At 38.2% G+C, this 15,194-nt stretch overlaps 2 protein-coding genes across 2 annotated transcripts; both read left to right on the top strand.

The window, feature by feature from the left end:
- The first annotated feature begins 2,121 nt into the window (after positions 1–2,121).
- Positions 2,122–3,069, top strand: LOC106146253 (olfactory receptor 5B3-like). The gene has a single exon (XM_013506382.1). The coding sequence runs from the start codon at positions 2,125–2,127 to the stop codon at positions 3,067–3,069; it is 945 nt and encodes a 314-aa protein (XP_013361836.1). The 5' UTR covers positions 2,122–2,124.
- Positions 3,070–9,473: 6,404 nt separating this feature from the next.
- Positions 9,474–10,445, top strand: LOC106146285 (olfactory receptor 5B2-like). Its single transcript, XM_013506381.1, has one exon. It carries the CDS (start codon positions 9,474–9,476, stop codon positions 10,443–10,445), a length of 972 nt encoding a protein of 323 aa, XP_013361835.1.
- The last annotated feature ends 4,749 nt before the right edge of the window (positions 10,446–15,194 follow it).

Genomic DNA, 15,194 nt, shown 5'->3' with positions numbered 1-15,194 from the left:
CCTTCTCTTTTCCCATATCAACTGTAACTCTGTTTTGTTTGTATTGCTCTTATGCTATTATGTAAATGGATGTCTGTTTGCTAATGTTTTCCTTCTTTCATTTTTTAAAATAAAATTAAAAAAAAAAGAAAGGGATGAATCTGAGATGCAAAGGTCAAAAATTGCCTCTGATCAATTATGCATGCCTATATCATGTCATCTGAACAACTAATTTGAAGATAACAAGGCACAATATATTAGCCACCATTAATCTCCTATTATCTTGTTTGGAAATTTTGTATTATTGTTACTTTTATTGTTATTTTTCTCTTTAAAATAAAAGAACAACAAAATAATTAAACACTTAGGAATAAATTTAATTTAAAAAATTGTATCTGTAGTGAGTTACACATTATTCAGATAACACAATTATTTTGGTTCCCTACCAAAAAACAAGTCTTAATGCAAGCAATACTAAAGGGGATGTTCTCGTTGATGATGACAATGTCAACTTGCTTACTGTATGTACTTCACCACTAGAGGCAAAGAAAAAGCAAAACTAAGGCCCCTTATTTAAGTAAAAGAAAAACCCCCAGAATTAGCAAATTCTAAATTTTATTTCAACATTTCCCTTTAATTTTGTCTTTATTGAGCTGGGGATATAGCTCAGCAGCATAAGCACCTGCCTAACTTTGTCTTTATCATGTTTAGCACATCTATCCACAACGATGTGATTTGACTAAAAACAAGAACTGCTGGTTATGTCCACACTGAGTTTACATTCTGAATCTTCATCTTAATTGTATCATTAAGATGCTTCACAAATCCTTATCTGCCTTAATGGTAAAAGTAATAGTACCTATACATACATAACCCCCCTACACACACACAGATTGCCACACACCCAATTTTATAATCCTTTTAGCATTATTGTAGAACAGAATAGTTGCCAAAAGGGATTATGTCTATGAAATCCAGCAAATACAAAGCCTTTCAAGGGTTGGCTTGAAAGTAAAGTTGCCAAATGTTAAGGAGGAAGACGGTTGGGGACAGAACTTAACCTTGGATGGAAACCATCCACAGACTTCCTATTCAAATAAAAAGAACCAGAACACCATTCCTGTTCAACAACAGAGTCAGGTGAAATTTTTTAATATTTTATTTTAGTAGACAAATAATAATTGTATATATTTATAGGGTACTGTGTGATGTTACAATATACGTTTCCAAGGTGTTCCAATATATGTTTGCCAGAGAAGACAGATCTGCAGATTAACATCCACTCACAAACAATAACAAGTCAGCCCTAAATCTCAGTAACTCAAATATAGATAGTACAGAGAAAACAAGGTAGGAATTAGTATAAGAAGTAAACATCTATTTAGTGCAAGCTTTACATTTCAAGAAAGAAATTAAGCAAAAACAAAACACAAATTAAAAACAAACACTCCAGCTACATAGGTAAACTAAAGGAGCCAAAGAATCCCTGGGGAGTATAGAGAAAATCTAAGTAAAATTGACCCTCAAGTGTAAGAAAAAGCGAAGGGAACAGGAGGTCCCAAGATTTCAAATCGCACCCACACTTAAAGAATTACACATTCTCACCTACCTATCCCAAGGAATACAAAGTCCATCATTCTGTTCAAAGAGTAGTATCATTCCTGGTACTCATGAGGCTAACTAACTATCCAGAATTGAAACAGGATTTTTCTGCATTTTCATGTTTAGTTTTCATAACTAAAACAGTAGATATTATTAGTAGATAATTATTATTCAGTAGATATTATTAGTTTCTTAGTATGAGACATATATAAAATTTTGGACATATGTGAATAGTTCAACAAACTGACCAAATATTAGATTAAAAGTATATATGATTTGAAAAATGGGGAAACTAGCCTGGCAGATATTTCTAGTTAAACAGTTCATAACTCTAGGGAGACTTAATGAAGTCAGTTCTGGAGCTACCCTCATGCTTAGATATGGGTCAACTTGAAATATGTACTATTGTTCTAACAAAGTACTGCACATGATATACAAACATTTCACTTTTAGGGCATGATCTGTTCTACAATATCTACTGACAACTGCTGATTTCCTTATTTTCTTTGCTGCAAGGCCTCTCCTGACTCCCAAATAACACTGATGGAGAACAGGACAGAAGTGACGGCGTTCATCCTCCTAGGCCTAACCAGTGCCCCAGAACTGCGAGTCACGCTCTTCATCACGATCACTGTCATCTACTTTATCAATGTGGTTGGCAACCTGGGGATGATTGTCTTGACTCTTGCAGATTCTCGTCTCCACAGCCCCATGTACTTTTTCCTCAGTAACCTGTCTCTAGTAGACGTGGTATATTCTTCAGCTGTCACTCCCACGGCTGTGACTGGGCTCCTTGTAGAAGGCCAGGTCATTTCCTACAATGCTTGTGCTACTCAGATGTTCTTTTTTGCAACTTTTGCCACTATGGAAAATTTTCTCCTGGCCTCAATGGCCTATGACCGCTATGTAGCAGTGTGCAAACCCCTGCATTACACCACCACCATGACCACAAGTGTGTGTGCCTGGTTGGCCATAGGCTGCCATGTCTGTGGCTTCCTGAATGCCTCTATCCATGTTGGCGAAACATTCAATCTCTCTTTCTGTAACACCAATGTAATCCATCACTTTTTCTGTGATGTTCCAGCAGTGATGGCTCTGTCTTGCTCTGATAGACATATTAATGAACTGGTTCTAGTTTACACAGCAAGCTTGAATGTCTTTTTTGCTCTTCTAGTTATCTTGATATCTTATTTATTCATATTTATCACTATTCTAAAGATGCACTCCACTTCAGGATACCAGAAGGCTCTGTCCACCTGTGCTTCCCACCTTGCCTCAGTCTCTATTTTCTATGGGACGATCATCTTCATGTACCTGCAGCCCAGCTCCAGTCACTCCATGGACACGGACAAAATGGCGTCCGTGTTCTACACCATGGTCATCCCCATGCTGAACCCCGTGGTCTACAGCCTGAGGAACAAGGAGGTCAAGAGTGCATTCAAAAAGGTTCTTTCTCAGACAAAGCTGTCTTTAAGATTTAGATTTTAACATAGAAAGAGACATAGGAACTTGGTTCCATGACTGTCAGATCTTCTCCATATACTGAATCTCATTTTAAGGCCAGTATAGAAGCTAGGTTTGTGAAGTATTACACTCAGTACTTCAAAGATTATTCTTTTCTAGAAACAAGAAAATGTCTCCAGAGATATAATACATGAACCAAAAGACTAAGATAAATCATAAGCTATTTTGGTTCCTGCTTGTCAAAAATTTATTAAGGACATTAGATTAATTCATTCATTCTACATGTATTTCCTTGGGCATAAGCATATGTAGAGAAGAACATCCCTGTGCCCATGAACATATTTATAAATACACCCATGTGATCACATGCAAATTAGAATGAGAAATTTTCCAGATACAAATAGAATATGGCTAACTTTTGATAAAAAAGTAACAAATAATTAGTTGCAGTATTAAAAATTTATCTCATATATAACATTGTTTATTTAGATGATGAGTATTGTTTGAGTCAGTTTAACAGTAAGAGTGTCATACTTCTAAATGAATTTATCTGCTTTTTTGTTGGCACATTTTATCTAGAGATTCAGAAATAAAGAATCCTAAATGAATTAATTTTATCTTGACTGAATTATTTTATATAACCAACATGGTCAAGTTTCAGTTTTCAAATAAAATGGCCAGAATACCAGAAAAGTAGAGGAAAAATAAAAATATTTTGCAACCCTAGCTACTTTCACATTATTACAAAAATTTGATGAGATATCAATACGGCTCTCTATCTTTCTGAAAATGCTTTGCAATTGTCAATGTCCCTTCTTTTTTTCCAAAGTTGAGTTACTTTATCCTTTGTCACTCTACCATTCTCTTATCTAACTTCATTCTCACTCATTTCCTTGCTATTCTGTCCACCCCCTAACCCTGATTTCGGGTGATATCTTCCTATGTCATTCAAGTTTTTGAGTGTTATCTTGTCAGAGAGTCCTTCCCTGATCACATTTATAAAACAGACACTCTACTCATGAAAGAAGCTAACCCCTTGCCCTAAATTAATCTTCATCGTCCACTCAAGTGACATAGAAAAAAGTTCATTAACTTGGTCCAGAATTTTCAGAAGTATGCACTAATAGGATAAATAGAGATGTGTAGGAAGAAACTTACTATGTGGGATTAATGCAGGTGATTATGGGGGCTGGAAACTCAAGGCCCAATAAAGCTGGTAGCAAAACTTTGGTCCAACTCAAATCCCTCACAACCAGAGGAGCACCCTGGTGTAAGTTCCAGGCCAAGTATGACAGCTGGGGATCAGGGGTATTGATGTCCCAGTGTTGCAGCAAGCAGAAACACCGAAACGACACCCAAGACTTGAGGCAGATTTATTTATGTCAATGGGCACTGATTGGGATCTTTTCCAAAGTATCAGGCCCCGATCAATCTCTGGCAGTGTAGGGCTTATACAAGATAAGCAAGAAGGAAGTACAGAGGCAGAGTGGCTTGTCAGTTGGGGACTGGTTTATACAATATGCATCATAATGACCAGCTCTGCATCACAGTGAGCAACAATTTCTAAGAAACAAAAGTAACAGGAACTGGAACTGGAACTGTTACCTGGGCAACTAAAAGACTGAAGTATACTAGTGGGGGCATGTTTTGTGCTAGATCAGGACAGGAGCAAATGGACGTCCTGCTCAAACATACAGAACACATTCACCTTCCTCTGCCTCCAAGGACTACTAAGCATCTGCTGCCTTCCCTGAGGGTCATTGCTACCCTGCCAGTTCCCATGTTAACCTCTTCTAGAATTGATCTCACAGATACCCAAATGTCATGTTTAATCAGCTCTCTGGATATCTTTCAATCAGTCAAGATAGCATATGAAATTAATTGGAGAGCTAGAAATGAATAAAACTAAAACAAATTGTTGTAAGTGAACACCATGAACCATAATATACAAAAAGGAAACCAATGAGAAATCATGAAAACAAAATATATATTTAATCATATTATAAACCTTTTGATGTTGAGAAGGGTAAATATAAGACTAGACAAAGTGGATATTAGAATTATCATATGCATGTTGGTGCTTCAACATATTCAAAAGAAAGCTTACAAAAGTAAGAAATGGAAAATGGAAAGACAAATCAAGACAGGCAGGACACACTGACAAGACCATACAGGAAAAATAGAAAGAACAGAGGAAAAACTGAATACAAAACATAAAATGGATGAACATTTGCTTAATTGAAGAAAGCTACATCCTTGTACTGAAGAACTTCATCAGTATTAAGAGGATTCATTTGAAAAATTCTCCGTTGAGAGACTGGAAAAATAAAGACAAGAACCAATTATTTAAAGGATTTGTAATTATCTGACATCAGTCTCCAGAAAAAAATAATAAACATACAAACTTATACCTTTCAAAACTGCTGAAAGAAAATAAATATTAGTCCCAGGCAAACTGCCGGGGACATTTGATTGCAAAAATCAAGATATTATCAGAAAGTTGGGTTACTATGCAGAGACACAGTGAATGTTTTCAGCAGAGGGAAGATATACACTTTATCTAACTGGGAATCCGAAAGAAGGAAAGGAGCATGTGTTGTTTTTTTTTTCCTGACTCGGATTCTGCTTATCTGCTGCAGGACAGCCTTCCTCAGCCCTTCCATCTGCACAGCCCGGGTGGCAGTGAGCATGGGAATGGATCCACCCCCGGACGGGAGACCTGGGGTACTAGGCGGGCTGTCCTGAGCAGACCCAGAGTGAGCGAGGTCAGTTGAATGCGTTCAGTGTTCAGAATTCAGAACAGGACACACTGATGGTGTACGGGGAACTGTGTCAGAAAAGCGAAGGATGGCATGAAAGGATTTTACTCACGAGTGCAGTACAGCTATGAAAACTGAGCTCTGTACCCAGGAACTGCTGGAACAGCGTATAAAACGAGCCCTTCACTTGCAGTACCTGAAAGAGGAGGAATTGGGTGCTTTCCACTTTACTTCTATTTGTTTTTACCGGTACTGGCACCAGAAACACTAAAGGCAGCACACCTGAGCTGAGCACCCTCTTGCAGCAAAATCTAAGCCCTCGGTCTCGGACAGGTCACCTCTTTCCTCGCTCTGTCTTCACGTGGTGCGCCGGTGTGCGGACCACGCAAGCCAAGAGAGTAGGAGGCAGCACCCAGCGTGTGCTAAGGGTGGTCGCTCGGGGTAGGAAGGAAGCCACCCGCCTGCACACATCAGTCACATGTTCAAATTGACTTCTCGGTATTAATTCCTACTCAAAGCCCCACCACTCTTGCTCCTGTGTGATATCTACCAGCTGATAGCAAACACAAGACAGGAAAATATGAATTTCATTTATCATTTTCCTGGAATCTCAATAACTACGGATTAGTAAAAATAAGTGACAAATAGAAGGGGGAAAGGTGAAATGAATAAAAACATGCTGCAAAAACAAATATGTGGAATATACTGTAAATATCAATAGAGCACTAAATGTAAACAAACTAAGCATGTTGCTTAGGTATGTAATGACAATGTAACAAAATTAGGGGAGAAAAACTAACCATTTATGTGTTACTCAACATAAAGAGTACATTCCTGTATGCAGGTTAATTGCTTCTCCACTAGGTAAGTGTGAGGAAGAGAAATGCTTGCCCTCTGAGGGAGCAGGACCCCCAGAGAGGCCCGGGTTTAGACAGTTTTCTCCTCATTCCCCTTGGCAGAGCTCCGATATCATGTCATGGTCCCACATGACACTGTTTCAAACTGATAAGGCTCGAATTACTGCCCCTTTGGTCACCACTTACCCAAGACAAAGCTAATATTTTCAGCCTTTCCCCAGACTGAGTATTTTCCTGAGACTGAGTATTTTCAAGGATTCTTGTTTCACACTGAATGCATAGGACTTACCAAACTCTATATAGACACATCTCAATGGCATCTCACAAACATAATTTTGGTGGCATTAATTTTACCATTTCTGTTCCACAAATGAGGAGACTAAGTGCTGCAGAAAATACGTAATGTCCAAGTACATGGCAAAATCCGTGATACTTTCAAGACCTCAACCTGTGTCCCAGTTCTTTGTTCATAATTCTCTTCCTACCTCTACATCGGTCAAAGGAGATGGAGACATTTTTTTTCAGAAGGACATGAGAGAAACTTTCTCCACCATCATTTACACATCTTTCCAAGAATGAATTTCTGATTTCTGACTTACAACTCAAGATTGCCTTTCCTTCTTTTCCAAGGCAAAGGTAGGCTTTTCTATTTAGTAAACACTTTTAACTTAAAAACATAATAGTGAATTAGAAACAATGGGATATCTACAATGCAACTCTGTTTCTTTACCTCCTATATGATTCCCTGGATGCTTTTTCTGAAACTCTGCCTTGGAGATGCTGGGAATGTAGTTCAGTGACAGAGCATCTGCCTCGTGTGTGCCAGGCTCTGGGTTCCATCCCAACACCACTTCAGAAAACTTAAATATCTTCAACTGAGGGATGTAGATCAGTGGTAGAATGATTGCCCAGTATGCATGACACCCTGGCTTCTGTCTTCAAACTACTGGTATTGAAATACGTCCAGCATTCAAATGCAAAAACATTTTAACCAGCAAAGAGTATAGTGGTACTGTATTTATGATCTTTGATGTTGGTTTCCTTAAGAAAATGACAAAAACCTTGGAGAAATGGTGACCTGATTAGGTAGAGGATAAAAATTCATCTTTTTCACTATACATTGCTTTCTTACTGTTTTTTATTAATTTTTTAAATTTGAAAGATAATAAAAATGACACAGAATTGGGGTAACTTGCAAAAACAGTGTGACAATACAGTGCTTCTATTGACTCTAGGAGAATTAAAATGGATCTACTATGATCATTACTTCATTTTCCCTAGTTCCTCACAAACTCATTTTTCCCTTATTTGTTCTTCTAGAAAATCTAGCATTGCAGATTTCACAGTAAGTTAGATATGGTTCTGAACCTTAAATTGACCTATTTTAGCCCTAGAATATAAGAAACGCATATAATTCTCCAATCCTCCACTTACTTTGCAGTTAAAGAGAGGTATACATACAAAATGATCAAACAGGCTCACAAGGATTAAGTTTAACCTATTACTTACTTAAAAAAAATGATTTAAAGATAAATTCATTTAAGATGTGTGATCTTCACACATCAGTTCTTTTCTCTGTTTCTCTTTTGAGTCATGCACATTAAGGAATTCCACTGCGTAATCTATGAAGATGTCTCAGCCGCAGTGTCTAATACTAGAGATAATTTTCCTGCAGTACTTCGTACTCGTACAGAGATTCGCAGCCTTAATCATGGCCCAGAAAGACATCTGCATTCTGCTCCACAAAACCCCATGATGATGTGGCCTTAGATGAGAAGAAAAGAACTGCACATAACAATTAAGTTGGGGCTTTGGGGAAGGTGAGGTTATCCTGGAGTATTCACAGGGCTGCAATGAGAAGAGTTGTCGTTAGAGGACACAGCAAAGGAAACACAAGCAACAATTTAGCTCAGATTATGTATTGGGTGACATGCTCGCAAATACAAATAATGCAGAGTCCAGAACCCAGTTACATGGCATGAAGACAGATGTATGGACAGACAAAGGGAGACATCAAAGAAGAAGGAGAGATCATTTATAGATATATATATATACATCTCATTTAGTATGAATAGAACCTAGATATCTTCGACTGAGGGATGTAGATCAGTGGTAGAATGATTGCCTAGTCTTTGTGGCAAAATTAGAATGATATCAAGTTCATTAGCAATATTTTGATTGGAAACTACATTGCCCAAATCTTTGCTATGTCTACTAATTATCATATACTCTTGAATATATTCAACTATTTTGAATTTGTGTTACCAAATTACTTCCTATGAAGATGGGTATCAATAAACCACCTAATGGGATCAGTGAGAGGACTAAATGACACTGAAGGCTGGCAAGGGGCAATTACAGCAACTGAGGTATTAGTCTCTGTCTTGCCCGGCAGACAGATTTATTCCAGGCATGTGACACTGAGTAGTTTCCTAAGCTGCCATTGTGACCAGTCTGCTCATTTAAAAATTGATAAGTGGGGTTTACAATCCATGAAGACCTCTGCTCTTCAAAAAATTATTGCACAGGGGCTGGAGATTTAGCTCAGCGGCACAGCGCCTGCCTGGCAAGTGCGACATCATAAGTTCGATTCCTGGTACCAGAAAAAAAAAGCAAAAAATTACTGCACAAATAAGTCATCTACCAGTTTTTTGTAATACCAAGTTTAGTTCTGCATAATAGGGAAAACAATTATTTGTCATGATAAAATGCCGCATCCACATTTTAACAGCTGTGTAACTTACTTTGCTGGTCTAGCTGCTCCTTTACCTCGCTTTGCTGTAGAGTGCCTTGTGACTCTGTAATACCACTGATGGAGAACGCCACAGAGGTGAGTGTGTTCATCTTGCTGGGACTCACCAGCACCCCAGAACTGCAGCTTCCCCTCTTTGCAGTGTTCCTGCTCATCTACCTCATCACTGTGACTGGGAACCTTGGGATGGTCATGGTGATTCTGCTGGACCCTCGTCTGCACACCCCCATGTACTTCTTCCTCAGCAACCTGTCCCTAGTAGACTTCTGTTCCTCCTCAACAGTCACCCCGAAGGTTCTGGCTGGTTTGGTTACAGATGACAAACTTATCCCTTACAATGCTTGTGCTGCTCAGATGTTCTTCTTCGTCTTCTTTGCCACTGCAGAGAGTTATCTCCTGACCTCCATGGCCTATGATCGCTTTGTAGCAGTGTGTAAGCCCCTGCACTACCCTGTGATCATGACGAGGACTGTGTGTGCTCATCTGGCCATGGGCTCTTACAGCTCTGGTTTTATGACTGCTGCTGTTGAAGCTGGAGACACCTTCTGCCTCCCTTTCTGTGTGACCAGTGTGGTCCACCACTTCTTCAGTGATGTTCCAGCAGTCATGACTCTGGCTTGTTCTGATAAACACATTAATGAGTTGATTGTTGTGTTTCTCGCAAGCATTCATGTTATTTTTGCACTAGTTGTTATTTTAATTTCCTACCTGCTTATATTTATCACCATTTCTAAGATGTGCTCAGGGGAGGGAGTTAAAAAGGCTTTGTTCACCTGCATCTCCCACCTCACTGCTGTTTCCTTGTTTTATGGAACTGCCACCATCATGTACCTGCAGCCCAGCTCCAGTCACTCCATGGACACCGACAAAGTTGCCTCTGTGTTCTACACCATGGTCATCCCCATGCTGAACCCCCTGGTCTACAGTCTGAGGAACAAGGAGGTCAAGAGCGCATTCCAGAAGGTTGTCGTGCACACAAAATTGTCTTTAAGATTTGGTGTGGACTCTGGAGGAGGCACAAGTACTGTCTAGACTGTGAGATCTTCTTCCTCTACTGAATCAGACATTAAGCCTCAGAGACAAGTTTTGTTCCTTTTAACCTCACAGTTTCCTGTCTAGAGACAAGAAGGTGTGTCCGGAAATGTAATATGTAAATAGAAAGGCTTCAGTCATGAGTTATTTTGGTTCCTGCTTATCAAAAACCTTTTAAAGGGCATTTTATTGATTTGCACACCAGGTATTTTCTTGACCACAAAGCAGTAGAGATAGACCTGTAAAAGGATGGCTTCCATGTGCCCCTTATGTATTCAAAAACATATCTATTTGATCACATATAAATGAAGGTGGGAAATTGCCCGGACATAAGTAGAAAGTGGCTAAATTTTGATAAAAAGTAATTCAGTAATTAATTGAGGTACTAGGAACTTACTCCATGTCTAATATTGTTTATTCATTAAGTTAATAGTATTATTGGAGTTCTAATTTAACAATACATGTGGCACACTGTTCTTATTCTCTCATCGACACATTTTCATGCAGACATTTAGAAACACAGAATTAAACGAATTAATGTTTCATCTTGATTGTGCCATTTTATACAACCAACCTGTTCACCTTTAAAATATGAAGAATAGAGTTTCAGAAAAGTAGTGAGAAACTGTAACATTGTATGATTCATTTATATCTGACTATCAGGGCTCATATTTTAAAAATTCACTGAGATGTCAGCAAGGCTCTCCAATTTTCTTCTGAAAGTACTTTGCCATTTGTAATGGCTTTGTTGTACTCAGGTTGAGCTACTTCACCTTTAGTCACTCCCCTATTCATCTACCCATTTTCTGTTTGCTGACTCCTTGCTGTCTCCTCACCACCTCAAATAATCTTGTGGATGCAACCTAATAGATGGATAGAGATACACAGGAAGAGGTTTACTGTGATGGGTTGGAGCATGAGATTATAGAGGTCAAGAATGCCCATGATTTTCTATCAGCAAGGTAGAGACCCAATGAAGCTGGAGGTGCAGCTTCAGGTCCAACCCAAAACTCTCACACCCAGGGGTGACCCTGGGCTAAGATGCAGGCCAAGGGTAAGAGCTGAGAACCAGGAGTGTTGATGTCCCAGGACAGAAGCAGATGGACATCCTGATCAAACACACAGAACACATTCACCCTTCCTCTGCCTCCAAGGATTACTAGGCACCTGCCACCTTCCCTGAGGGTCATCTCTACTCTGCCAATTCCCATGCTGACTTGTTATGGAATCAATCTCACAGATACCCAAATATCATATTTAATCAGCTCTCTGGGTATCTTTCAATCAGTCAAGGTAGCATATGAAATTAACTGAAGAGCTAGAAATGAATGAAACTAAAGCATATTGTTGTAAGTGAACACCATGAACCGTAATATACAAAAAGGAAATCAATGAGAAAACATGGAAACAAAATATATGTAAATCATTCAATAAAAATCTTTGATGGAAAGTGTAATGATAAGACCAGATGAAATAGAATTTAGAATTAACATATGTAGTATAGTGCTTTTAAATATTCAAAAGAAAGCTTAGAAAGCCAAGAGGTAGAAAATAGACAGATTAAGTGACAGGCAGCACACACTGAGAAGGCTATATGGAAAACACTATGGAAAAAATAAATGCAAAATATAAATAGAAGTGGGTGAACACTTGCTGAGCTGAAACAATGTAAGTCTTTGGGTTGAAGAATTGTCACTTTTGGAGAAAATTCATTCGAAGAATTTTCTCTTGCCGAATGAGAATTTGGCAATTTTCTCTTGCAAGAGTGGAAAGATAAGAAGAGCACATTTTACAAAAAAAAAAAAATAGAATCACCTGACATCAGTTACCTTCATAAAAAAATGAGTTAACAGTATTAATATCTCTTAAAATTCTACAAAAAAATATAACAACCACAATCCTAGATTTCTATACCCAGATAACTGCCAATCACATTTGATTGTCAAATCAGACATTATCAGATATGCACAAATATGCAAAGTTGGTTTACTACCCAGCAGTATAGGGAAAGCGTTCAGCAGAGGGAAAAGATACACTTTATCTAACTGGGAATCCCAAAGAAGGAAAGGAGCATGTTTTTTTTCCTGACTCGGATTCTGCTTATCTGCTGCAGGACAGCCTTCCTCAGCCCTTCCATCTGCACAGCCCGGGTGGCAGTGAGCATGGGAAAGGATCCACCCAAGGATAGGAGACCTGTGTTACTAGGCGGGGCTCTCCTGAGCAGACCCCGAGTGAGCTAGGTCAGTTCAATGCGTTCAGTGTTCAGAATTCAGAACAGGACACAGTGATGGTGTACGGGGAACTGTGTCAGAAAAGCGAATGATGGCATGAAAGGATTTTACTAACGAGTGCAGTACAGCTATGAAAACTGAGCTCTATACCCAGGAACTGCTGGAACAGCGTATAAAACGAGCCCTTCACTTACAGTACCTGAAAGGGGAGGAACTGGGTACTTTCCACTTTACTTCTATGGCACGTGCAAGTCTTAAACCTAAGAGACCTTGCTCCACATTAATGATCTTCTTTCTACCTCTTTATATTTCAGAGAGTTTGGAAACTTTCTGAGAAGGACATGAGAGAGAATTGCTCCAGTACTATTTGTAAACCTTGCAAGAATGAATTTCTGATTTCCAACTCACAATACTCTCTCCCTTTCTTAAGTGATATATATGTCTGTCCATCATTTCTTAGACAAACTGACTCATAGACGTTAACTTTAAGCTCTTAGTTACTTAAAGAGATCTGATTTTGGAAATAAATTTATTTAATATATAAATAAATAGCAAAATGAAAGATAGATATCAATATTCTTTAGAGTTTTTGGAAGTTCACTTCTGCATATAGCTTTCTGAGTATTCTTGTCATGGAAAACTGTAAAACTTTGGCAAATGGTTATTCTGGAGTACAGATAGGATGTTTGTCCTCTCATTATGTTAATATAGTTGATTACATTGATTGATTTTTGTATATTGAAGCACCTTAACTTCTTGGAGTAAATTCTACTCAGTCATCATTTATAGTTATTTTAATTTACTAATGGTCTGCTAGTATTTTTTAGCATTGTCTCATGTATATTCAAGAGGAATATTGGTCTATAACTTATTCTTTGTTTTTGTCTGACTTTGGCATGAGCTAATGCTGATTTCAAAGGTTGAGCTAGGAAGTATTTCCTAGATATTAGCTGAAATGAAGCAAAAACCAATGTTCAAATTAATATATTTAGGGCATAGTATAATAAGATCAGTTCCATTTATAATCACCAGAGAGGACATGACATAAATGTTCCTCAATTAGCAAATGGAAAAATAAGCAATGTTTATGATGTTCTCAATGAAAAGCTACCACTGTTGATATGGGGGATAGTACAAATGGACTTCAAGTACATTATGTTAGGTGAATATAGTGCAAACAAAAACTACATATTCTGGGATTCTAATTTAAAATGTATCTGCAAAATGCCAAATTATATGGAAAGATATAGGGTGTTTGCCCGGGGCCATGGGTGAGAGATACAGTTGCCATAATAATTGAGGAACCTTATTAGGGGTGACTGTCATAGTGGTTACATGAATATACATTTGACCAAGTCTTTGCAACTATATACCAAAACATGCATTCTACAGTTTCCAACTAAACATTAAGTTAAAATAAGAGCTAGCAAGTAATATGGTTATCTGTATACACACCTAAAATATCCTGCTCAGTCTCACATGTAATTTAATTGTGTCTTCCCTTGAAAACTGAGTGAAGTACTATAGATTCCCTCAAGAGCAGATACCCAGGAGAGCTCCGTGCACTCCTAATTCCCTGCTTGTTTACATACACTAGTCCCTGAAGTCCAACATAATTCCAGATGACTTTATAGTCACCATTTATTCACCTTCGTGTTAATGTTGATTGGCTGCAGATATTCTTCCAACCTAAAGATTTGCTGAGTTGCCCATTGTCATATAGAAAAATACCTCCAAATTAAAATTACGTGGAGAGACATTAAAATAATAACCACTTAGCAAGTTGTGTTACTGATTTCTCTTTGCTCAAAAAATAACATTGTAATATTATAATGTTTATCTAACAAATAAGGGAGAGGTAGTCCAATAGGGTTACAGGCAGGATACCTGGTAGATTTAGGACTTGGTAAAGATGGTAGAGCCTTTCCCCCTGGCTTCTCTGCCTCTTAGACTTCTGCTACTATTCCCCATAAGAGAGCTACACTAGCAATTCGTTACTTCATGGAAGATTTTCTGGCTTAGGGCTCACTGTTTAAGATTGACTGTATTTGTTTCCAAGGCATTAAGGTAAGCTTCTATATTTAATATAAACTTTTAGTCAAAGATTGTAATTCATGCAGAAGTAGTGGAACAATTACACCTATAGGACTTATTTGAGCACAGAAAACAAGGTTTTGAGAATCTGTTCAAAACACCAATGAGAATCTGGAATATAAATATTAAAACTACACCAACAAAGAGTTTAGTTTTGCTAAACATCTTGCTTGTCACCTTGCTGCTTTCTGAAATTCCTAACCTAAAAAAACACAGGTGATGCTCTGAATAGGTAGTAATTTCTCTTTGTTCCTAACTTGTTGGTTTCTCATTGGGGATTTAGAAAAATAAAATGGACAGTATGTTATAGTTGATTCACTGTGTCAACTTGAGAAGTAGCTCAGTAACTCAGCAGAGGACCAGAGTCCTCTCTTCAAAAGCATCCTGAGCCTGTGTCAGAGGACAGCAAGGAGATGCTGTGAGT

This window comes from Chinchilla lanigera, unplaced genomic scaffold (genome assembly GCF_000276665.1).
Source record: "Chinchilla lanigera isolate Chin_1 unplaced genomic scaffold, ChiLan1.0 scaffold00110, whole genome shotgun sequence".
NCBI classification, from domain to species: Eukaryota; Metazoa; Chordata; class Mammalia; order Rodentia; family Chinchillidae; genus Chinchilla; species Chinchilla lanigera.
The sequence above is the reverse complement of the archived record's forward strand: the minus strand, read 5'-3'. Positions and strand labels throughout refer to the sequence as shown.